This window comes from Lissotriton vulgaris, chromosome 7, assembly GCF_964263255.1.
Source record: "Lissotriton vulgaris chromosome 7, aLisVul1.2, whole genome shotgun sequence".
Classification (NCBI taxonomy): Eukaryota; Metazoa; Chordata; class Amphibia; order Caudata; family Salamandridae; genus Lissotriton; species Lissotriton vulgaris.
The window spans coordinates 708,736,939-708,762,058 of NC_141695.1; the positions used below are offsets into that span (position 1 = coordinate 708,736,939).

At 45.4% G+C, this 25,120-nt stretch overlaps 1 protein-coding gene across 1 annotated transcript in view; it reads left to right on the forward strand.

The window, feature by feature from the left end:
* The window catches only part of APOH (apolipoprotein H), a 410,334-nt gene that overhangs the window by 345,668 nt on the left and 39,546 nt on the right, over positions 1–25,120 (forward strand). Inside the window, exon 7 of the mRNA XM_086930939.1 lies at positions 8,166–8,363. Within this exon, the coding sequence (XP_086787065.1) occupies positions 8,166–8,363 (198 nt within the window). The remainder of the gene's footprint in view (positions 1–8,165; positions 8,364–25,120) is intronic.

Genomic DNA, 25,120 nt, shown 5'->3' on the forward strand with positions numbered 1-25,120 from the left:
TTCAGAGAATAGCCAGGGTTTTACCTGCTTCCTGAATCAAAGCAGGGAGGGGCTGTTTTTGATTGTGAATGGGAGCAGGTTCCAGTCTTTAGCTGCATGTAACAAGAAGCTTCTCCCCCCCACCTAATTTGTTTGTATCGGGGTACCTGAATCAGTTTAGCATGACTGGATCGTAGCCAGAAGGCTCATACAGTTTGAGATTCGTTTTTAAAAACTGAGAGCCGAATCCGTGAAGGGTTTTTGTAGGCCAGACATACAGACTTAAATTGTATTCTTTTTCCATAGGGAGCCATTGGAGGAAACCTAGGTGGTATGCAATCAGCTCAGACTTGGGAATGTCCAGCAACAGCCTCGCTGCTGCTTTTTGCAGGCGTTGTAGTTAGCTAGGTGCTGGGCATGTATCCCAGCGTACAGAGCATTCTCGTAGTCTAGCCTTGTCAAGGCCAGTGCCTTTACCACCGTTTTATGGGAATCAAGGGGAATGAATGGCAGGAGCTTCCTTATCATTTTCAGGATATACCATATGGTGGATGTTATTTTGTTAGTCTGAGCGTCAAATGTTAGTCTGTTGTCAAGTATCATACCCAGATTTTTCACTTTGTTGACTGGGGATGGGCAGTTGCCTAGACTAACTTGCCACCACTCCGGAGACCAGATTTTCATATCTGTTCCTAGCAGCATGACCTCGCTTTTGTCTCGGTTTAGTTTTAGGCAGTTGCTCTGCATCCAATGACTGACTTGCATCATACAGTTTTTTAATGTATCTGCCGTCTCTGTGGTGTTGTTTGCGATTGATACCCTTATTTGGTTGTCATCAGCGTAAGAGACCAGTAGAAATCCACAATACCTTATAATTGCTGCTAAAGGAGCTACATACAAATTGAAAAGAGTGGGACTTAATGAGGAACTCTGGGGGACACCACACAGAGAGTTGAAAGGTTTTGATTTTGCTTCTCCCAACTCGAATGTGAATGTCCTATTGGACTGGTAAGAAGCCAATAGCGTTCGTGTAGTTGAGTGAACGCCGGCTTCGGCTAGTCGACCCAGGAGTGTATCATGGCTAACCGTGTCAAAGGCCACCGAAATATCCAAAAGGATCAAGGCGGCCTTACTTCCGGCATCCAGTACACTCCTGAGTTCTTCTACTGCCATGAGCAGGGCTGTTGTTTTCGTTCCATGTCCCTCTCAGAAACCAAATTGCGAGTGGTCTAAGGCATTTGTCTCCACGTGGAATTGGGCCAGCTGTTTGTTCAACAATTTCTCCAGAAAGGTATTCTTGCAATAGGTCTGTAGTTCCCAGGTTCTTGTGGGTCTAGATTAGGTTTCTTTAGTAGTGGCAGTACTGAGGTGGTTTTCCACGCATCTGGGAAAAGGCCTGAGTTCACTATTTGAGACATTAGCCTTCCTAATTGCTTGCTTAGCAGCTCAGGGAATAGATGCATCACCTTCGGTGAGCAGGGGTCCACTAGAGCTCCGGACTTAGTGGTCCTGACCACCTGAAGTATCTGTTCCATTGAAGGTGGCGAAAATTGAAACAGAAGATTCTGTTTTGTTGGCAACGCTTCCTCTCTGAGTTCTAAATTTGATGATGTGGGAAGCTGCGAGTCAGTCAATTTAAATGACTCATAGACTGAGGTCACTTTATGAAAAATTGGCCCAGGATGTTACAGAAATCAGAGCTAATCACAACCTGTTTATTGCTATCAATGTTAGTTCGTTTTTTTTACAGTAGTGAACAGTTCTTTACTAGAGTTTTTTGCCTTGTCTATTTTTCGAATGAAGTACTTACTTTTTTCTTTTAAAATCAACTTTTTATGAATGGCCAATGAGGTTTTATATTCGGCTTTACGCTCTTGGTCATAATTAGATCTCCTAGGCTGTATCCACAGGCCCTTCGCCTCGACTTCAGGACTCACATCCACTTCCTCGGGGCGCTAGGATGCAACCCTGGGGTGCCAGAGGGAAATGGAGACCCTTGTGATCTTCAGGTGAGCCGCAGATGCGGTGGGTCGGATGGGCAGCCACTTTCACCTACATCAGTCGGGTACTCCTGTGCCAAATTGATGCCTGCATAGGGCCCCTGCCTTGGCGTCTGAGTTGGGTTACATGTGGGGGTGTCCCTCCAGCCTTACCCAGAGGGGTGGACCGCTGATAAAGGCTGCCTGCCAACCAGTATTCCCTCTGTGCCGGTGTGGCACCCCCATGCCCAATGTTGTGCTGAACCTCAGCTTCCCTGCTTCGGCCTCACAATCGGGAGGTGCGCGGGGGCCTACAGGTGAGACTGTGGCAGGGATCATATTCTCTGAGGGGGCTTGCTGAATTGCGGTTCCTCAAGAGGCCTAACGTACTGCCCCTACAGTCGGTGCATCACCAGACCTGGATTCCCACTGCTTCGGCACCAACATCAAGACATGCGCGGCGGTGCTCCTCAACCTTTATAAAAAACCGCTGTCTGCGCTGTGATCAGGCCCCCCTGCTTAGGCGTAGTAGTCACCACATGCGTGGGGGCCCAGAGGTGAAGGCACGCTGAGGGATTATCTGCCCTGAGGGGGCTTGTTGAGCTGCAGAAGACCTCTGGACTAGCGACCGATCTTACTGCCAAAGCATCATTTGTGCTGAGCCCCTCCGCCCTTTGCGCCGGCATCGAGGTACGCATGGGGGGTCTTCCTCCTCATCCCCTCACTACGCTGAGTTTGCCCCCCCTCTTCGGCGTCACAGTTGGAACGTGCTCATGGGCCCAAGTGCAAGGCCTCCGATCTGGGTTATCAGCGCTGAGGCCTGGGTGGCAACTCATCGCAGGTCAGCCCTACCATCTATATGCCACCTTTACTGATCCCCCAACTGCAGTACCAGCAACAAGGCGCATGTGGGCAGGCCTTATCAACTCCCTGATTGTGGGGGAAGTTGTTGTAAGATGACTGACAGCTAGTTGTGGCATACTGGGCATGGTGCAGACCTCCTGAGGCTTAGACATACCATTATTAGTGACCCCCCCACTCCAGCATCGATGGCGAGACTCACCAGGGGGGATTTCTACCAACCACCCCTGGCAGCTATCCTCCTCATCACTGAGCCCTCTTTGGTGACCTTATCTTCACCGCAGCAGCCCTAATGTGTTCTGTTTGACTCAGCTGGGGCACCTACAGCACATTACAGCGTGGGCCACGCTAAACCCAAACAAGCTTGTGCGGAGGGGCCTGCAGGCTATGTGGCATTCATGAAGCGGGGTAACACCCCTTAACGCACCACATCTGTGTTATCCCCTCGCTTCAGTGCTGGCCTTGAGGTATGTGTGAGAGGGTAGCCCCTTCTGCATCCTGGGCAGGAGACGCTACTTGACCTGAAGCTTTCAGCTCCATTTTGTGCTGCATCAGTGAGCTACAGTCCCATCTTTCTGTGCCTGCTTACAGACTCCCGCCCTCCTCTGTCTTCCACCGGGTTGTCTGTCCTTACCAGGACCTGGGGCCCACATCGCAATTACCCTCTTCTCCCTTAACCAAGAGGGGCATGTTCTGCATCTAACATCTGTCAACCGGGGCCAGGGACCAGGCTCCATATTTGGACATCCTACCTCGGCACTAACTTTGTGACGCATGGGGAATTCGCACTCTACAATTGTAATTGGATAGCTTTTGAGGTCCTACACTTGGTGCTAAGGTCAACCCCACAACATCCTGTGGACCCAACAGTCTGAGTCCCTCCCACTCTCCTTTTGAAATCTCCCCCTAGTACAAGTCTGCAGTTTCCACACACACCAGTGCTGCCTGCAGCTCTGATGGGGAAAAGCCACCAAAGATTATCAAATTGCCTCATTTTGGTGTCAGAACAGGCAGACATTTGTGCATCTCTCCGACTTTCATCCTACTGCTGTCCCAGATCATAAGGCAATGTCCATGTGGTGGTACTAAACATGGGCTGGCTGCACTCTTCTACATGTGCTGTACCTTCAGCAGCTGCTGGGCAGCCCACCGCCATTCTCGACACTCCATAGTTGTAACCACTTTGCAGTTGTCTACATCGGACAAGCTAGATAAAGTGATGGCCGCCATTGAACACTCCTGGATTTCTATGGAGACGAGGCTAGCTACCCTGGCTACTGAACTGAGCATTTTGTGTGACGACCACCGCAAACTCTCTGACAAAATGTCGGAAGGGGAAAAAACCCTAGCTACTCTACAGCCTCTGGCAACTGAAAGCCAAAGTGCTATCCGCGACCTGCAGGAAAGGGTCTACCAACTCAAAGGTATGGCAGAAGACAATGAGGGGCCGCTCACAGAGAAGCAATGTGTGGCTTTTGGGACTGCCGGAGAGAGTCAAGGGCCAGGATCCAATAGCGTATTTGGAGGCCTAGTTCAAGTCCTTTGCCCCTGCATTGGAGCTCCCCTCCTTCTTCCCTTTGGAGAGGGAGCTTCGCATACCTGCTTGCTGATTTCCTTCGGGAATCCTCCACGCCCCATGTTGGCTAAACTCTTACATTACAAGGACTAACACTACCACCACTGATGATAAGAGAGGTCTGCCAATATTCACCACTGGCGATGACCTCTTCCCTCTAACGATTCTCAACACAGCTCTCCAAACCCTCCAAAAGTGAAAACGCAGACAATGGACAATCATATCTGACTCCTCTCGTTTGATCCTTCCTTTGCTTGAAATATATTTACCAGCAAGATCTGCAGTCAGACTTGATACTAATTCTAACATCATTATTGTGTTTGGCCAAAGCGGTTGTGTGTTAAATAATTTCATACCCCATCACTTAATAACAAGATGATCGCCAGGACCTCACCGCTGCCCCCTGAGAGTGATACTTCCCTTTGCTCTTACCCTATCTGGCCTCTGCTCACCCGCTTCATCCACAGATCATCTGAGGGGTGCTTGGGGCCTCCTCGGGGTCCCCATTGAACCTACTATGCTCACCTTCTGGCTCTTTGGGCATATAGGTCACTGCACTACACCCCAGAACCAAGCCACCTCCGTCATACGCTAGAGGTTTCTTGGTATACACTGTGTGGGCATACCGCCGGTTGTAGTATGCTCTTCTTGTTGTCCGTAAATCAAGGACTTACTGTTGCTTGAGAAAAGGAAAAAGGGGAGCTAGGTTGGAAGTGGCTAACCCCAGTAAATCCTTGTGATTATTTCTTGGTGCCCTAACACATTTAAATGGATGTCATGCTTCATCATAAGGCATGCTACTGGTCGGGCCAGTGCTGCAATGCCCTACGATCCCTGTGAGAGGGCTGTTTATCAGAGATTCTTTTAGTTTTAAACTGTGATGGTGATAGTGTGTGTGAGGGTGTTAAATGTGTGGGATGTGTAGGGTGGAGGCAGTGTAGATAAAGTGGTTATGCAAACCGAGTTAAAACTGTCCAAGGGATACTGGATTATTTCAATATGATGGTTTCCTTGGCAGGGATAAAAACAATGAAAAGAAGGATATCATAAGAGCTCAATGGACCCAGGTAGCCTAACAGATCAATATCTTTCAAGCCTTATGGTCCAGCCTGTTCCCCGGCATTCCTTCTGGATCTAAAAGATCCCACCTTACACCTGAAGAGGAATGTGTAGTGCCAAGTACTTCTGTATTTAGGAAAAAATGCTTATTTTGTGGCTTATCTACAGTATCTTTCGAGCCCAGTAGATATACCAGTTCAGGCATAATTTTAAGACGGATGAGAACCAAAGTCTTAGTTTTGGTGAACACATTATAACAGCAATCCTTAGAACACCTTCCATGTTAGAGGCAGATGGGAGCACCCCAACTAGTAGTAATATAGATGACTGGAACTCTATTGTAGCTGTGAAAAAACAACAGGTAAGATAGCCATGCATGCAACGTAGCACCAGAAGGGCTTTTAGTAACGACTGCACCCCACCTCTTTTATTCATATTAAGACTGGAATGGTCCCAAATAACGTGGAAGTGCACACACGATTGGCTTATCTTAATCATTAATACTGCCAAGCAACTATCTGATGCACAGATCATTAAAATCAATATAGCTGAAAATACCCTGAAAACTGTAATTAGTATTACAGCATTCCAGTCAACTTTTGCAGAACTTAACACCCAAATAAAAGATTATCTCAAGCATCAAATGATATCCAAGCTACAAAAGTGCATTAAAAGATTTAATAAGGAGAAAATGTTTCCATATACAAAGCAGGATTACCAATCTCCCTTTCTGAAACATTCTTCAGATGATGGTTCAACTACCTCCAGCAAGATATGTAACTCGTTCATCAGCTCCTCCAGCAACGACATTTTGGGGAGTAATGATAACCAATGGAGAGCACCACTACTGATGACCCCATTTTCAGATCACCCACAGATGTGGCACCTCAGCTTCCAGAAGCCCCCATATCCACTGCACCCTTGTTTCCAACAGCCCTTGGCTCAACCTTATTTATCCACCCTACACACTCCACACCCTTACGTACTCTCTCATCATTACAGATTAAAACTAAAAAGATCTCTAATAAAGAACCCTCTCATGTGGCCCGTAGGGCATTGCAGTGCCGGCCCAATGGAGAGCACACCCTATGATGAAGCATGACATCCATTTGGATGTGTGAGGGCACCAAGAAATAATCACAAGGATTCCCTTGGGTTATCCACTTCCAACCTAGCTCCCCTTTCCCTTTTTCTCTAGAAACAATCCCCCAGATGCATCAAGCACCCATTTTGCTATTCCCTATTAGCGAAAAATAACGATTCGCTTATAAGGAATAGCAAAAGGCTATGCTTGAAGAAATCATTAAAAAAATAGCGATTTCTTAAAATTCCTTAATTGCGAGTCGCAATTAAGGAATACCTCCCATTCATTCCTATAGGCCTAGAGGCCCATAGGAATGAAGGGGAAGACAATCTCAATTTGCGAATCTCAATTAGAGAATCACAAATTGAGATTGCAATTTCAAGGGTGCCAGGGTGTTAAAAAAGGACATCCTGTCGCACACCTGAAATCTGCATATGGGTACATCTTGCACACACACATGCCCTAAGGGCATGTTTGTGTGTAAAATGGAACTTTGAAAAATGCACTTTAGTGCATTTTTCAAAGTTTTTGCAAATTACCATGAAGTACAACTTCATGGTAATTTGCGACTCCTATTAGCAAAATCGCTATTTTTTTTAACTTTAATGCATTGTATTTAAGGAATCTCAGTTTGAGATTCTTTAAGTGCAAGTAATCGCAATTTTGCGATTTCTTTAATTGCGATTTTTGCATTTGGGATGATGCATCCCAAATGCAAAAATACTGGTCGCAAAGGGGCAGATTCTGAGAATCTGCCCCTTTGCGAGCGGATTTTAGCTTGATGCATCTATGTCAGTATCTTCTTCATTTACTGATTACGTTTTAGAAACTCAGGTATTGGACCTTTCTCGGCTCCCAGCTCCCCTTTTTGTTGTATATATATCTTCTAATTGTGCCTCACATGTTACTAATAGTTCTTTTCCCTGCGCTACCCCTATATATCTAGCCTTAGTGGAGGAACCGCCACCGGGCTGTAGCAAAGTGGGAACCTTATGTTTTTTCACACGATTTGCCCCTGCACCAAAAAAGAAAGATTTTGTTCCTGGGTGCAGGAGCCCATGGTGCAAGTAGCACACCTGCTGATGGAAACAGATCCCAAATTCTTTATACCTGGACCATGGCCGGAGGAGAATCCTCCCAAATACAGCCACACATTTTTAATATGGGAATGATTGTTTCCCAGAGAGACATAACAAATCATTTGAGTAGCAAAGATGTTCCAGTTCTTACAAAATGAAAGACCAGTATGGATTGGTGAATGTCAGCTGAAAAGAGTATCTGAGGAGAAACAGGAATAATATTATGGAACTGGCTGACTATAAAGAGTTTCTCCCTTTCCCCTCCTCTTCTACTCTCTCTGACTCTGGCTCCCCCCTCCGTTGATGTATAAGAACCGGCTGAAATGCAACAATTGACAGATAAAATATTTGTTCATGAGCCTCAGCTAACTGACTTACAATCTAAATGATGTAATACATCCTGAGCTGTTAGTGTTTAAAGAATGAACAACGAATAAAAATAATCTTTTTGAAAGACACCAGCATGGCATTTACTCAGATTCTAGCGAGGTAGTATTCAGTGGCTCCCTTTAACAAAATTACTCTATTTGTTTTTTCTTGTATTCTAGCTGCATGCCAGATATCACCTAAGAAGGGTGTCGTCCTCTACTTTGGAAGGAAAGTGAAACTTCAGGACATGAAACCACGGATGATTCGTCACACAGAACAACTCACGTTTTACTGTAAAGACAAGAAAAACGATTGTGCGTACACAGTCACAACTCAGTGCATTGATGGAGTTATGACCGTCCCTTCTTGTTTTCACGGTGAGAAAAAGTAAAAACTTGTTTTTTAAAGAGTTTAGATTGGGCCAGAGTCCCATAGTTTTTTTCCACAAGTAGGTGTGACTTACTCCCCAAAATTATGTTGTAAATTAGGCGAAACCCAAGTATAAGTCATCCTTGCAGTTCTATATCAGAATATCTTGTAAAAAAGTATAGTCTGACATAAATATTGTGTCCTAAATATCATTTGCAAAAATGTTGTACCGCTTGATGTAGATGCACCGGTGGGAAAATTTAAGAAAAATTGTATGAGACTATATATTTATGTCAGACAATATTCTGACTACACAATCTATTACCATATCCATACATACTCACAGCACAGTGTTTGTGAGTCAGACCAACAATCTAATTTTCAGGCCGCTCCAAAGAGGATCATTCTCTTCTTTTTCATCGCCTATGACTACATAAGGAGATACCCTACTACCGAACCTACCATTCCCTCTCACCAAGCTGCCCAGCCTGAAAAATACCAGTTTGCTGTCCAGCCACTGACATCATATCTCCGCCGGCCATATAGGCAAGAAAAGAGTTTTGCCAGTTACATTTCTCCAATCAGAATACTAGGATGGACAGTAACAATTGTAAATAAGTCCCCTCCTCCAAAATATAAAAGCAGATGCACTGATTGGAAAAAGGAAGGTAGCTCAAGAGACCATAATACGTGGGTGCCCTGTGCTATAAATAGGCAGTCAATTATATCATCTTTGCTATGCTTACGCTTATCAATGCACTTCATAACCAACTCGTGAAAATAATGTGTTACTTTCCGGGCTACTATATTAGTTTTGTAGTATTAGTATTGTTGTTAACCAGTGTGAATTTATGATATTTTAATATTATTCTTTATCTTTCATCATAACAATATAAAATACAGGAATAGCTAAAATAGAGCCATTGCAGAGATTAAGTGAGACATTCTTGGGGCTCATTAGGATGTCAGTCGAAAGCTTTCTACCAACATCCATGGATCCGACCACCTAATTACAATGTAGTCGTTTAAACCGGCCAGTCGGATGGACTGCCTTCCGATGGGCCACAGGAGCCCGTCGACCAGTCGGAGGCCGGTCATAATCCCCTATGCACAGTGTATCCGCCGTTAGGATTATGATGTTGGTTTCTGACAAGCTTTCATTTTGGGCTTTCCGACATAAAAAGCCTGTAGGAAAGCAACTTCGGAGGCATCTAGCAGAGCCCCCATGCCTCCGTGGCCTCCAGTTATGGGCCTGGGGGGGCATTGTAAATCCCTGCACCGTATGGCAGGCACCATGAGGTGTCTGCCACGTGGTGCAGGGATTTACAGAAACTCCCATTTCTTTATGGGAGCTTGTGCTGCGGCCAGTTTCCGACCACTGCACAAGCTCCCTTAGGGAAATTGGAGTTTGCGACCGCACCACGTGCAGTCGCATTGTCATAGGGTGTTTGTAACCTCCGAACCACGGTCGGTGGATTCTCAAACCGAGACCCTGTCGGTCGAAGGCAACTCCGACCAACATTGTAATGAGGACCTCTATGTTCTACAGAGATCTGGTCCAGGTTCCATACCTCTTATTTCTGTGTCTGGCCACAGAGCATCCATGTCATGTTTTAGATTCGGACCTGTTAGCAACAGGGGCTGCATTATAAAAGGGGTCCAGGAGAGGACTGGATATTTGAACCTGTTTTTTTTGCAGTCTGGGATGCCTTTAAAATTACACAAGACACTGCAGATAAAGCTCCTTCTCTATCATTCATAGTGCAAGCACAAAGTTGAAACCTGTGCACTATAGTGGGTGTTAATACATTGTACTAATAAATACCCATAGTGTCACAACCTGGTTATCTGTTAAAAAAAGTATATTAGCTATTTAATTTTATTTTATTTAGATAGTGCAGATGGGTAATAATCGAGAAATATAATGGGGTACAATATATATAATTATAGATGGTTGCTGTCAATAAAAGGGTTGTTTCCCACCTAGGGAGTCCATGTGATATCAAATAGATAATGGTAGTGGTAGTCAAGTTGCCTTTAATGTTTTTGGAACCCCGAGATAGAAACCTCACATTATTAAAAGCTATCTGTGTACAACTGTATGTTGTTTACACTCCCAAATCCATATTTTCCTCTTACACTGAGTAGAAGAATTATTGAGTAAGCACACCCAACATGCTGAAATGATCCCAACTGTTTTTAAATCATTATATACACCTGGTATCATGCCACCCACCCCAACCAATTGGCCTTTATCGCCCTCCTCAACCCAATTATCAAAAAAGACATACCTGGCATTCTGCCGTACTCTCCCACTACCCGTGGCAGTGCCCTACCTCCAGCTTAATATATATACCTAGCATCCTGCCAACCCCCCCCCCGTGCCTTTCTGAATCATTGGCAAATATTAAAATATTGGAACATCTGGAATTGTGCCACCCACCCTTTCTGTGTATACGCTCCTCCTGCCCAGTCGAAGCAAGGCTTAACACTCTCACATTGACAGTGGAGAGCTCGCACTGAATTAACAGCAACTCTGTGAGTGCCACTCATCACCGCGGACAGCATTTTCCTGACAAAGCTTGTCTGCAGAGATCTGCAGAGATGGGGAAGCTAGAAGTGGTGGTGCAAGAGCTCTGCCTCCATTCTACCAACTATAAGGTCTCAGGACACAGTGAGGCACAAAGAAGGCACACATGGAAGAGATGGCACACCATCTGACATGTCAAACTGCATTTCCCAGAGACTGAGCTGCATCCCCAGCGAGTATAGGAACAGCACATTCAGACACATTTCAGGCCAATAGTGACAATGTTCGGTTCCCTCAGTTCTCCTGTACCCTTTCCTGTTGTGCGTTGTTATTTGCCTCCTTATTCTTTTAGTCCAGTGTGTATTATCCATGCAGTCCCCCTTCTTTCTGATGCTGCAGTGGTCCTCATGTTTTACTTCTGTTTTAGTTTTGAGGTACACCACAGTGTATCATCTTGTTGCACCAAGTAAATCCCATACTGTGGTATTTGTATCTCTTACTTCCCTTCTGTGTTTTGACCTCCTAGTAATTTGTGTTCTCTCACCTGCAAGTGGAGACCTGCCCTTGCTAAGTCTGACTTGCGCTCTGTGCTTAAAGTCTCAAGTTCGGCTTTACCAACTATCATCTCTTCAGAAATGTCTCTCTCTTTCTATTTTACTCTTCACCCATTTTTCCCCTTATCCTGGGTGTTTTTTTTTACCATCCTTGAATTAGTATGGAGGAGTGAGCCAGCATCTAATGTGAGAGGGAGTGACTGGCCTTGATATCCTCATGATCGCAATACAGAGTCCCCAACACCACCTCACATTGATCTCTGAAGGCTTGGGGAATCACATTCAGTCAGAACATATTCTTCAGGTGCATTGTTTCGATGTTTTGAAGTTTTGAGTAGTGAAAAAAGACAAAACGTGATTTTTCACTACCCTGAAGTCACAGCCGTGAATAACTAGGTTTGGAAACTGTGTACAAGCTAATGCCTTCCTGCGAAAGTCAAGCATATGCTTTTCATACCGAAGACAGCCTGAGACTGCCATTGAATTCCTGATGGAGAACATGAGACCAGAGATTCTCCAAAAGGGTGCAGAATATAGAGCAAGGTGAAAGGCAGCAGCGGCCCTGTGCCAATGTGGTAATTTACTGTTTTTAACTTTGTAAGCCTTAATTTTAACTTGAATCCACTCGCGCGGTCAGCACTGCCGAGAAAACACACATGTGCATATATTTTTAAAGCAATCCTTTTCGCTGTACTTACTTGTTGGTGTGCCTCATTCTACCTCCTGACTCCACGCTGCTGCCCATGACCCCGGTCCGTTGTTCTAACTAGCTGATCTTCCCCATCTGTTTGATCTCCCCCTACGTCAGAGGGGAGATTAGAAATACAGGTTAAAGCTAACTATTTGATCTCCCCTGTCGGTTTGGTCTCCCCCAGGTATTCATTGTGTAAAATTCAGCTATAACCTGCTTTATTGGCGCCAGGCTTTATGTCTTTGCCTTACCTTAAAGCGCTGCTGCTATTTGTACATGTTTTCTCAGCGCGAAAAGTCTTATGGCCTGTATATAGGTTTCAAATATTTACAGTTTTAATAATTAATTCTCAATCTTTTTTCCTATGTAGCATATGCATACAGTAAAGGTGAAAACATGTCATTTCGTTTCTAAAGAATGTTTTTTATTTTTACAAAACAAATTTATTTTTTGAGGAATGCCACAATATTTTTATATAAACAATTAATATGTATATTCCTAAAATATATCTATATATATATATATAGATATATTTTTATCTATCCATATTACAATATTTATAACAATGAGAACAATGAATTCATGCAAATTACAATTAATTTGCTATTTGTTGTGTAATTTAGTACTCCTAGGTTTGTGTTCCTTTGCCTTCAACGTATACGCTACAGCAATTAAGCAGGCGCTTTAAAATTGTGCAACTGGATGTCTTAATCATGGTTGCATCTTCAGTTTTGTTTACTTTGACATTCCCTTACATTTTCTCCTAAAGCCCTTATATTTAAATATTTATATATTTTGAAATTTCTTTCAAGTATTTTATGACATGTTTTCAGATTTGAATATATTTTTCACACCCCTAATTTTAGAATCTTTGCGTATATTGACTTCAAATGTACACTTTATATTTTCATTATATTTTTATATATTCCTTTGATATTTTTTCATCTAGCCGTGTTATTGTTTAGACGCTTTGGGGAGTGAAGCTTGCATTTTGTAGCTATGGTTATCTGACAAGGTAACTTTCTTTTAAAATAATTTTCATTTCAGTTATTTTAATAATAGAGGGGAAGTAGTTAGTTTTAGTAAATGGTTTGTATTTTTTGGGGGGATTTTTATATGTTGTTTAATTCATAGGTACATTTCCATGTTTACTACCATGATACCCTTTAAGGCTTACTAATATGTATTATCGTCGGTTCATATTATAATCGACATTACATACAGATTTACCCCCCGCCATATTAGCATGGAGGGGGGTATTGTGGCGGATGCAAAGACTGTCCTTTCGCTTTTCCGTTGGTGGAAATAACACCTATTCCCAGGTTGATGTAAAAGGCCCACTAATATGTTGGGGGTGCCTATCAGGACCCATTTCCCATATCACTTTGTGTCCTGTAAGAGCCCTTTCCATGCCGTTGGTGCTTCCATGAAAAGGCTCTCGTGAATAGCCCTTTGGGCCTATTTGCCGGCTCCTCCTGTGGGGCGGGTGGTGGTAGCTGCATTGATGTGTACTCATGGTACCCCCCTTCATTTGCATGCACCAACGGTCATTCACTTTGTGGAGCATGCAACTTGGTACAGGTAAATACGGCGCAAACACCTTTATCATTGTGGACGGAGTTGCTTCCCCCAGCACTGCCTGCAATGTTAAAGGTCCAGGATGCGCTAGCCCTTGTTGCAGGTGCATCCTGATGGCAGTTGTGGGACCGCTGCATGTCTGGGGGGCAGTATCAATCACCTTTATAGTAGCTGGTGGACAAAATCCACCTTTCCTCATAATCAGCCCCTTAATAAGTATGTGTAGCTTGTTTTATTTGTTTTATGTCTAAAATATAGGTCTTAATTATGATATTTTTTTAGAAAGTCTATCACCTTAGTTTGTGACTGAAACTGTCTGTTTTTCCTTACGACTGGCTGATTATACGACTGCCTGTCTCAAGTGAAACTGGCTTGTAATTTACTCTGGATTTTGCCTTGCTTCATGAACCTGTTGATCAAAATCAACTGGTATGTAATTTATATGTATTGTGATTTAAACTGTCTGGATTACGATTCATTTTTTCGGTTATTTAATATCCTGCTTTCACACATTGGAAGCATTTTTGAGACCTACTTCACCCTGCAGCCTTCGGTTGCTTTTTAATGTGATACCTTTGATGCACACTTTTTGATCCATGCACCAAGTGACAAGCACCTTGCATTCCCTGGTACACGGTGCGTGGATGAAATCCACCTCCTATTCCCTTTGTCTGCTTGATCTACTGCCAATGTAATTCCTTAGCACATGCTCTTATAGTGGAATTTGCGAATGCGACTGCAGCGCACCATGTTTGCTCTTATCGTAATCAGTTGGTGTGGAGCTCTGTTTGGAGGTTGCTCGGTCATGTTTCCGCTATGGTGCCATACACCGTTATAAGTCTTGAAATTTTATTACAATTTTTATGTGGAGGTAGGTTTTCATTGTTAAGTGTTTTATAATTTTTCCACATATTCACTTCCATGCTCGATGTTGTTACAACATTTTTTTTTTTACATAGTATATATATATCTTTTTTTTTACGTTTTCCTTAAGCATTTACATTTTTAATTTTTTTTTTTTAATCTTTATATGCTATGGATGAATTCATATTTCGTTTTCATTTTTTATCATTTGTATTTACCATTTTTTGGGCAAATTACAAAAACAAATCACAGGGTAAATATTGGGCGCCCCTGCATTGTGCTCCAAAGGACATCAAAAAAGTGGATGAGAAGCACCCACAGGTCACTCAGGCCAGAGTAGCATGTTCTAATCAGTATACTTTTAGCAAATTAATCGTCCATAACCTCCATGACCTCTGTCATCCATATATCTATGTCCTCTTTATATGTTTGTAGCCCTTCTTGCTTGCAAGAGAGACAACCACCTTCTCATCCTCACCCTTCTGCATCTCCAACAGTGGATGGTAGTTTTTCCTAATATGATTCGCTTAATTTTGTCCTTGTATTAATCCTATTTGTGGTTGGTAAATAATTATGTAATGTAGTCCTTCAGTTTATTGTGCAGAACCTCCAGCATGATCTTTATATCTTCCTCTAAGATTGATATTGGTTCGTACTTTGCAAACTGAAGCGTGTTGCAACCACGTTTGTTAAATTAAGTGACTTTTTGTCAAACGTGTTTTTTTTCAATGTCGCCCTACAGATATATTCATTTCTAAATATTGTGAGTCAGAATAAGACGCTATAAATATTCTGTTTAGGAATATCGGTTATAAAACCAGACATTTCTTTTTCAATAATACTATTATTTTTTTTTCTATAATTTACTTTATTATAAATATATTGTTATGTATTTCTCTATATTTTTATAATGTATGTGATTTTTTTGATTTAGATAATTCATTTTTCACGTTGTCTAACAGTTGTGTGAGATTTTTCGGAGTTCTCAATATTTTTTTCTTTAATCATGCATTTTATATATACATTGCGTGTATTTTGTATTTTTGGTTTCTTTTGGAAATATTTAATTGTGTAATAAATTCATGTTCATTTATTTTTAAAATATTTTTTCAATATACATATTACAGTTTTCAATTGTGTGAAGTATTAGAAAAAATTATCATTAATTATTTGTTTTTTTTAATATGAAATATTTTATTTTTTAAATTTATGTTTTTAAACTCATACAAAAAAAACCACATGTAACATATACAGAATAATTTCTTACAGAATATACCATCTTCACAATAGAATCATGAATTTTTAAGTTATACAAAGCAAAGGTTGAAGAAATATGCAAAGAAATGACGAGACAAAGAAACAATGTTAAAAAATACAAGATAACGACGTGAAAAAACATGGGATAACAGGGGCATGGCCACATTGTAATTTAAAATAATTTATAAAGTATGCCCTCAATCCGATTGAAGGTAAACCCATATTCTTTAAAATTTGCGCCAAGTCCAAGGACCACTAGCTTTAGCTACTGCCATCTCCATTTCATTGCTGTTTCTTAACAAACCTCAAAATTTGTTAACACTTGGGCCCTTGCTCTGAATCCTTGAACGTCCAACACTTATTAGGCGAGTACAAGGATACACAATGGAGACAAAGGGGCCCATTAGGATGTCGGGCGGTGGCAGCACCGCAGTGGTGGCGGGGCGGAAAAACAGATTTTTCCACCCGCGAGCAGCTGAACACACGTCCACCATAATAGGATACTAAAACATAGGTCATTTCTCATCTGCCGCGGAAGGCCGTGCACCGCCATCAAAGTGCGCCCGCTACCACGGCGGAGAGAGCCAATCGGGACATACCGCCGTGCGGAATGACGTCCGCCCGCACACCAAATTAGGACGGCCCAAACAAGCAGACGCACCGCAGTGGAGACACCGCGCCACCTGAGCAGGCGGAAACACGACAGCGGAGCTGGACCGCCGATACCCGGACATGAACGCCATGGACCCAGCCCTCCATATGCATCTGGTGATGCACCTCCTACAACATTACCATCAGATGGGCCGCCGCGGACGCCGCCGCAGGTAAGCCACTACACAATTAGAACACACAGGCAGGAACAGAGTTCAATCACCACACAGACACCCTGCTGGGGGTCAAAACACATCCACAAGTGCACCCACACAGAACCCACCTCACAACAGAAACTGGTCCTCGGAAGCTTGTTTCTGGTCCAGGGAAGGCATGGCTTGGCAGTTCGGGCTGGACTGTTCCCATGAGGCACAGGGTCAGACTGATTTGCATATAGCCATGTCTGAACTGGGGTGGCAGAGTGGGCTAAAGAACGGTGATGGATTAAACCCAGATCTTTTGACTGGGTGTGAGTGTTTGATTGGTTCAGATGCTCCGTCCATTACCACCCCCTTTTGTACCACCTCACAACAAGGCACCCCTCAGCATCCGGGGCACACATCGACCGCCAACCAGCACATACGTCCCTGTCCCAGTCACGTCACCGCCGCGGTCCACACATGCGCACAATGCAGAAGGCTGGGCTACTCCAAAGCATGGGCAGGGCACAAAGAGCACACCACCCACAACCACACAGCAACACACCCCATCAAGTCACAGGCCAGTTGCCCATCCTGTCCCCCCCCCTATACACCAACATGCAACAACCCCTGCAGCAAGCAAGCACAACACACGCCCTGCACCACACAACACACAACCAGGGAGACAGCCACTGCAGGAGTGGCTGACAAGGAACACACAACACCAGTGCCACACACACTGAAGGCAGACAACCCATGTCAGCACATACACACACACACCCTGGGAGTAGACACAAACACAACACACACACACAGGGATGCCCCAACAGAAGCCTGCACAAGAGCAACACACAAACATAACAGGAACACATACTGAAACCCAACTGACACAGACATACCCAGTCAGCCAAATAGGGGAAATGCAATGGGAGCACAGACACAACAGGAGTACAGAACATCATCACACAGTAACAAAACACACATACCTCAACACATATCACACAATAAGTGCATCAGGACAAACCCACACTGACACATCAAACCAAACACAGATGCACATCAAACACTAATTAACAAACACCATAGGACATCAGGGTACGCACATCAGGCAATGCCAATGCCACATACACACAGCCCTGCATGCACAACAACCAGTGTGTGCATAACAACCACAACATCCACACACAGACATGATTGACACAACCTCATCACACACACCACAAACCAGCACACCACACATACAACAGCACACCCAGGAAGTGAAGCAATACCACAGCCAACACACACATCCAACACAACAACTACACATGCACCACTCCACTCTGGGATACAAGAGCCAAGCCATCTCCACCGGAGCATCTGACAGCACACACAGCTGAACTGCACATAACCACAGCTGATTGACCAATAACACAAGCACAGCACACATACAGCATTGTGGCAATGTCCACAGTGCAACAACAGTCATGGCTGAGCATGGGCGAATTTTGCGAATCTGACGTTCGCGAATTTTGCGAATTTGCGAACTCGCAATCCGCAAAATCCGCGAATTCTCGCGAATTTGCGGATTTTTTTGTGTGTGTTTGCAAGGATTTCTGCCAGTTCGCAAGGATTTCTGACAGTTCGCGAGGGTTTTGTAAAAATTCGCAATTGCGAACTTACATGTCGGCTCGCAACGGTCACAATTGTGTTGTTTCTACTTCTAGTTCATCATCATAGGTTCCCAGCACCCTCTGTTTCACCCCTGCCACCCTCTGTTTTACCCATGCCACCCTCTGGTACATCAATGCCTTATGCCACCCTCTGGTTCATCATCACTGTAGATTATGGGGGGAAAAAGCAAGCACACCTGCCTGCTTCAACTGACATGAATTAATTTGGGGTTGATTTATTAATGTGTCACTGTTTTAAAATTCCAGTCTGGCACCTGCTTCCTTATCTGTAATTTGCTTTCTGTTGCAGTGCAATTTTTTTTCCAGGACCTTTGTGGCCTACTTGTAGCTATTCTATGAGCCTGCTGTGAGGGTCAGAGCAGGGTCATACAATTGTTGCAACTGGCAACTGAACTCTGGAGGGGCCCTTGTCAGGAAGCACTACAGGGAACGGTTACTAATGATGAGTTTGAACTTTTGAACCTGCTTTCACTTTTGCAAAACTCGTTTTTCTGCAGAGCAGCATTACAGCAACTTTAATGCCCCACCAAGCTTATATGAGAAAGTTGATTTCTAATCCAAAAGTTATCCAAAGAAAATCAAAAGGCCTCAAATCTAAAAAAGTGCAGGCAAATGTCAACCTGAGGAGTTATTCTGATAAAAATAATCATTTTCAGAAGGTCTATGCTGCTTGCTAGTAGATTTCTTGTGCAGAATTGCAATTTTTGTAATTTCGCGAGTGCGAGATTGTTGCTGCCCGCCGCACCTACATGTTCGCAATTGTGAACTTACACCGCAAAGAAAAAAAATCAGCTGCGTGCGAATTTGCGGATTTTGCGGGAAATTCGCGAATCTCGCGGATTGCGAATTTACCGAAAATCCGCAAAATCCGCGAGCGTAACGGATTTTCCGCCCATGCTTAGTCATGGCCCAAGAACTGCCCCACAAAGCACAAGCTCACAAATGAAGTGATGGGGAGGCCCACACACATAAAAAAACCAAGGGGACAGCTGACATCAAAGTGAAATACCCTACATGGCAGTATCAGACATTTAAGGGGTGTAACACACACAAATAGAGGGATGCAAACCCCACAATGGCCAGGCACAAGTGGCACACATAGTAGATGGCTCCACTCCACACATTCCATGCCATGCAGGAGGAGAAAAGCCACCATGTGCCTGCAATGCATGTCAAACACAAACACAATGCCAGTGTGGCACAGCAGGGACACACAGTCTACACAAACACACCCAAGACACATTCAGGATCAAACAAACACAACACTGATGTGAACTCACACACTTTGCACACTTCCAAATGAACAACACAACAAGGAGGAGTCACACACAACAGCATGGAGACAACAACACACAGTACAGTGCACAACAAGTGCATATAATCTCATACACAGGGCAACACAAAACAAAGAACAGGCACACAACAACTGGGTGACACATGTGTGACTCTCACAATCCAGGGCCACACACACATCACGGACAATGAATCACCACACAAAAGTCAGCATATATCGAAGCCTGGGTCAAACCCTTTGCACAGCATCATACCCTGGGCTGGCACTGTCCCCCAAACTACCATGTGAACAGTGTTGCCAACAATAGCAAATCAACAAGTGTAAAACTGCATGGTCAAATAGCCATCCTAGATCACAACATTTACAGGTTCACAATGGTCAGAAGTCCCCGTCACCCCTGCAATGAATAACCAGATGCCTGCAAAGAGGTTGGCAATGTTTAAGTGATACACAGATAATTTGGCATAGGAAATCAAATGCAAACACCAAAAGACAGGATTAACTGTATTTATTCACATATTGCACAGATGGAGCAGTACGGCATTTGCAGTCAACAGCAAGGCACAAAATGAGGATCAAAAGCAAGATACCATGCACAGGTTAAATACAAACAGGAAGGCCAGTGTCCACAGTACAGGTGACACAGCCAGTACATGAGAGGCTGCACAGGGTTGAGTACAGCACAGCAGAGCAACAGGGCCAGTGTCCAAGGCACAGGGGAGAGCACATCACAGCAGACAAACAGGGCCAGTGTCGAAGGCACAGGGGAGACAGCAAGTACATGAGAGGCTGCACAGGGGAGAGTACAGCACAGCAGAGCAACAGGGCCAGTGTCCAAGGCACAGGTGAGAGCACATCGCAGCAGACCAACAGGGCCAGTGTCCAAGGCACAGGTGAGAGCACATCTCAGCAGAGCAACAGGGCAAGTGTCCAAGGCACAGGTGAGAGCACATCACAGCAGAGCAACAGGGCCAGTGTCCAAGGCACTGGTGAGAGCACATCACAGCAGAGCAGCAGGGCAGCAACACACCCAGGTGGCAAACAATTGTCAGGACTAGCACACCTGTATGAGTCACAGGCGTATGATGGGGTTGTCATCTCACTCCTGGCTGTCATGCAGACTTGGACATGGCTCTGTGTCGGGGACAGCTGGGACACTTGACTGGGCTGACAGGGCCCCAGGTGATGTGGGGCTAAGAGTGGCTGTGCCAGCTGGAGGGCTTCGTGGACCAGGTGGCATAGTGGCACGCGGAGGTGGAGTCATGCAGACCACTGACACAGTGTGGGTGGGAGAGCTTGGAGGGGTGCCCTTCCACTTTTTGGGAATATGAAATGGCTTCCCTGTCATGGGGTTGATGGGAAGTGGTGATGACACAACAGGCACACTCACCAACTGTCCCACAGCATGTGCAGACACTGGCACTACCTCTGGTGATGTGCTGGATCCTGCAGAACGCTTGGTCGGGCTACGCCTCAGAACCACCTTTCCCTTTTTCTCATGTGTACCCCCTACACTGCCCTCCTTAGACTTTGTCACAGCTGTACCCCCTACACTGCCCTCCTTAGGCTTCTTTACAGGTGTACCCCCTACACTGCCCTCCTTAGGCTTCTTGACAGGTGTCCCCCCCTACACTGCCCTCCTTAGGCTTCTTGACCGGTGTACCCCCTACACTGCCCTCCTTAGGTTTCTTGACAGGTGTACCCCTACACTGCCCTCCTTAGGCTCTTTCTCATGTGTGGTCCTTACAGTGCCCTCCTTACGCTTTATCACAGGGATGGTCTCTATAGTGCCCTCTTCCACATGCCTCATTGGTCCTGTGATTGGAGTTTACGTGGTGGGTAGATGTCCCCCTGTGGTCTTCCTAGGTGTTCCTCTGATATGACACACCTCCTCAGTGGGCACAGACACTGCATGTGTAGGTCTGTGTGATTTGTCAGTGACAAGAGAGTCAATTTCTGGTGATGGCTCTGCGGCATGTGAGGCTGATGTCTGCCTCATTCTTCTTTTGCCCTTGCCTTTCCCTGACTGGCTCTTGTCTGTGCCTCCTAGTGTGGACCTGCTCTTCATTGGGGATGGTGTCTGTGGGCGGGAGTGCTTGGGTTGTGTCTGTTGTGTGCTTCTAGTGCTGTATCGTCTTGGTGAAGCCGCTGAACCATGCTCATTGTCATCAGATGTGGCCACTGACCGGGGGGGGTGGACAAAGGCACCTGAGCTGGAATGGGAGCATGTGCCAGTTGAAGGCCAGACGTCACTGTGGATGACAACGCCTGCACTGTACGGTGTAGCCCACCCACGTCAGAGTGTATGCCCTCCATGTATGCAACCACCTGGCCTAACTTATTGTCATGATCCTTGAAGGCATTGAGCGGGGCGGTCTGGCCCACGCAAAGTTGGCGCAGGAGCTCGACACACTCTGCACTGAGGGCAGCAGGGGGGACAGGTGCAGGTGCAGCAGTTCCAGGTGTGAATGTGACTGGTCCCCTCTTAGTGACACGGATATGGGCAGCACAAGAGGAAGTGGATGGGAGGCTGGGCACTGGACACTGGGTGGTAGATGATGATGCAGACTCACCATCCCCTGTGCCTGCCAACATGGATGCATCCCCACTGGCATCAGATGATGATGTACTCTGTGTCTCTGCCACGGATTCATCCTGCATACTTCGGTCCCCCTGAGATGCGCTGGTGTGCTCTGTGTCACTGGCCTCCACTGCAGCTGTTGTGCTACTGTCGCCACCACTAGTTTCTGGCTCATGTTCCTCCGTGGTCTCTTGCGAATCTGCATGATAGAGAGACAGGGTAGTGTAAGTGTCATTATCTAGTCACACAAATTCTAATCAATGCAGTACAGGAGAGGTCTAAATAGACATGGCAACCTCCACACCCTGCAATCACTGTGCATCAACACACACCATACACCACAACAGTGCCTGTAAGGCAGATCATCTGCCATGAGTGAGTAATCTTGATACCACACAGCACTACACCATGCCCGTAGATGGGATGCACCACACACAACTTGCCCTGCCCTCACTCAAGGACTTCATGTGGGTACAAGACTTAGCAACACTCACAGACCTTCAGGGTACAGGAGGGGACAACACACTCACCTATCATGACATTACAGTCCACAATGTGAAGTAGGACATAGCAAGCACCATGTGTTAATCTGGGGCACACTGTGTTCAGATGTGTAGGCATCAACGATGTATGTGCATGCAATGTTGGCAATGATGAAGTCACATTCAGTAAGTGGACACTGCTGTTCACCCCATATTGGTTTGGGCACACTATCCCAATGATGAATGACCATGTGGAGCATGCGGAAATGTAGCAAGTAGCATGTAAGTCTGGTGATTCATCCAAGTTTGGTTGTGTAGGCACTGGACCTACTCTCTGGGTCACACGGAGTCAGACAACATGAGCACACTGAAACATTCACCCAACCAATTACTATCCTGGCACCAACATGGCTTACATCCTGTGTCTCAGTATGGATGACATAGTAACACACCCCACTCACACGTACAAGAACAGGCATGGAAAAGAGTAACTTTGGGACACACACACTCCCTTGCCCTGGAGACAGCCTGTCTGTCAGTATGTGACACAACACCACGCACCCTTGCTGTGGCCATCTCATGATGGTTGTCACTGACATGAGCACATTTGCTTCTCAACTAGGAGGAGGCCAAATCTCCTGCGTCACCTGACAGTGCTTGAGGACATGGATGATCTTGCAATTATCCGGAAATTACACCGGGACAGGCCAACACTGAAGACCCTGTGTGATCTTTTGGAGCCCCACCTGCAGCCTCGCCGCCACTATCCAACAGCATTTACACCCACATACAAGTTGATGGCTGCCCTCCACTTTTTTGCAACTGGTTCCTTCCAGGAGACCGTGGCAGCGCCGGAGGGATGTCGCAGCCCATGTTCAGCCAGGTGCTGAGGGTTGTTCTTGCAGCCATGATGCTGTATAAGAATCGCTACATTCATTTCGCTAGGGGAGCAGAATTGCCCAGTGTGAAGGGTGACTTCTATCCCCTTTGGCGCATCCCCCATGTGCCACCACAGGCAATTGAGCACATTTTTAGAAACCACAAACATTATCATTCTATCAAAGTGCAGGTGGTGTGCCTTGCGGACATGACCATTTCCCATGTGTGTGCAAGATTTCCGGGCTCTGCACATCATTCGTACGTCATGAGGAACAGCATGGTGCCATGGATGATGGAAAATCTGCATCCCGAGCGTGCTTGGATTGTGGGTGAGTATGCCTAGAGATTTGGCGTTGTGTGTGTTACCTGCTGCACTCTGCCTGTGCGACATGGCAATGGGTGTTTGTCATTCACAGGTGACTCGGCATATCCCAGGCGGCCATGGCTGTTGAGTCCGCTAAGGAATCCCTGGACCCCGGCAGACGTCAGGTACAATGAGACCCATGTCTGGACACGTCGTGTGATTGAGCGGATTTTTGGCGTACTGAAGTCAAGATTCCGTTGCCTTAACAGGACAGGAGGGGCACTGGCATACTCGCCTGGGAAGGTCTGCAAAATTGTTGTGGCATGCTGTATGCTGCACAACCTGGCCATCCAAAAGGGGATCCCCCTGCTCATGGACGATGTTGAGGAACCAAGGCAACCACCTGCTCAAGGACCTGAGTCCAGTGAGGAGGAAAGTGGAGAGGAGGAAGGAGTTGACTTGCGCCATCAGCTCATCGACCGCTACTTCACTTGAAGGTGGGTGACGAGGTATGACTTGTACATTGTCTGGTGTGCATGCTGTTGTTGTGAATGCCTATGCACGGACATGACAGACAAGCACATGTGGAGTGATGTGTATGTGAAGATGTGTCAGTGACATTTCACATGTGACCATATGCATGACGCAGTTTTTTTAAACTTGCTGTGCGTTGTGTTGTCTGCCTGTACAGTAATGCTGTTTTCTGGGTTTGCGTTGTGTCTGTGATAGCACACTGACGCCAGAGACTGTTGTTCTGTTGTGTCTCCCTAGGTGCAACGGAGTCATCCTGGCCTACATGATGTACATCTTTTGTGTTGATCATTTTCTTTTTTGACACAGTCAAAATAGATAGTACTAAAGAGAAAAATGCACAAATTGGAGTGTGCAGGGTGTTTTATTGACAAAGTTGACATGTGAGGGGAATGTGCAATTTCACATATAGGTGGAGATGGAGCAGACAGATGGCAGTCATTGTAGGTGAGATGCAAGAGTAGAGTCCACATGGATGTGGTGACCCAGTCACACAGACATGTGCCATTCATAAGGCAGTGCGGGGAAGGACAGTTCAAAGAGTCAATGCAGTGGGGAAGAGTGTTGCCATCAGGGCTGGCTCTGTGACTGGCGTGTGGTTGGTGTTTTGCCTCCAGAGACTCCCAGGCTCTTCTTTGGACACTTCCTTGCTCTCTTGCGGGGGGGCCTACTGCTGGGCCAGCGGCGTCTGAGGACTTACCCCTCTCTGTGGCCGCAGAGGCGGATGGTGCACTGTCATCCTGTGGCACAACAGAG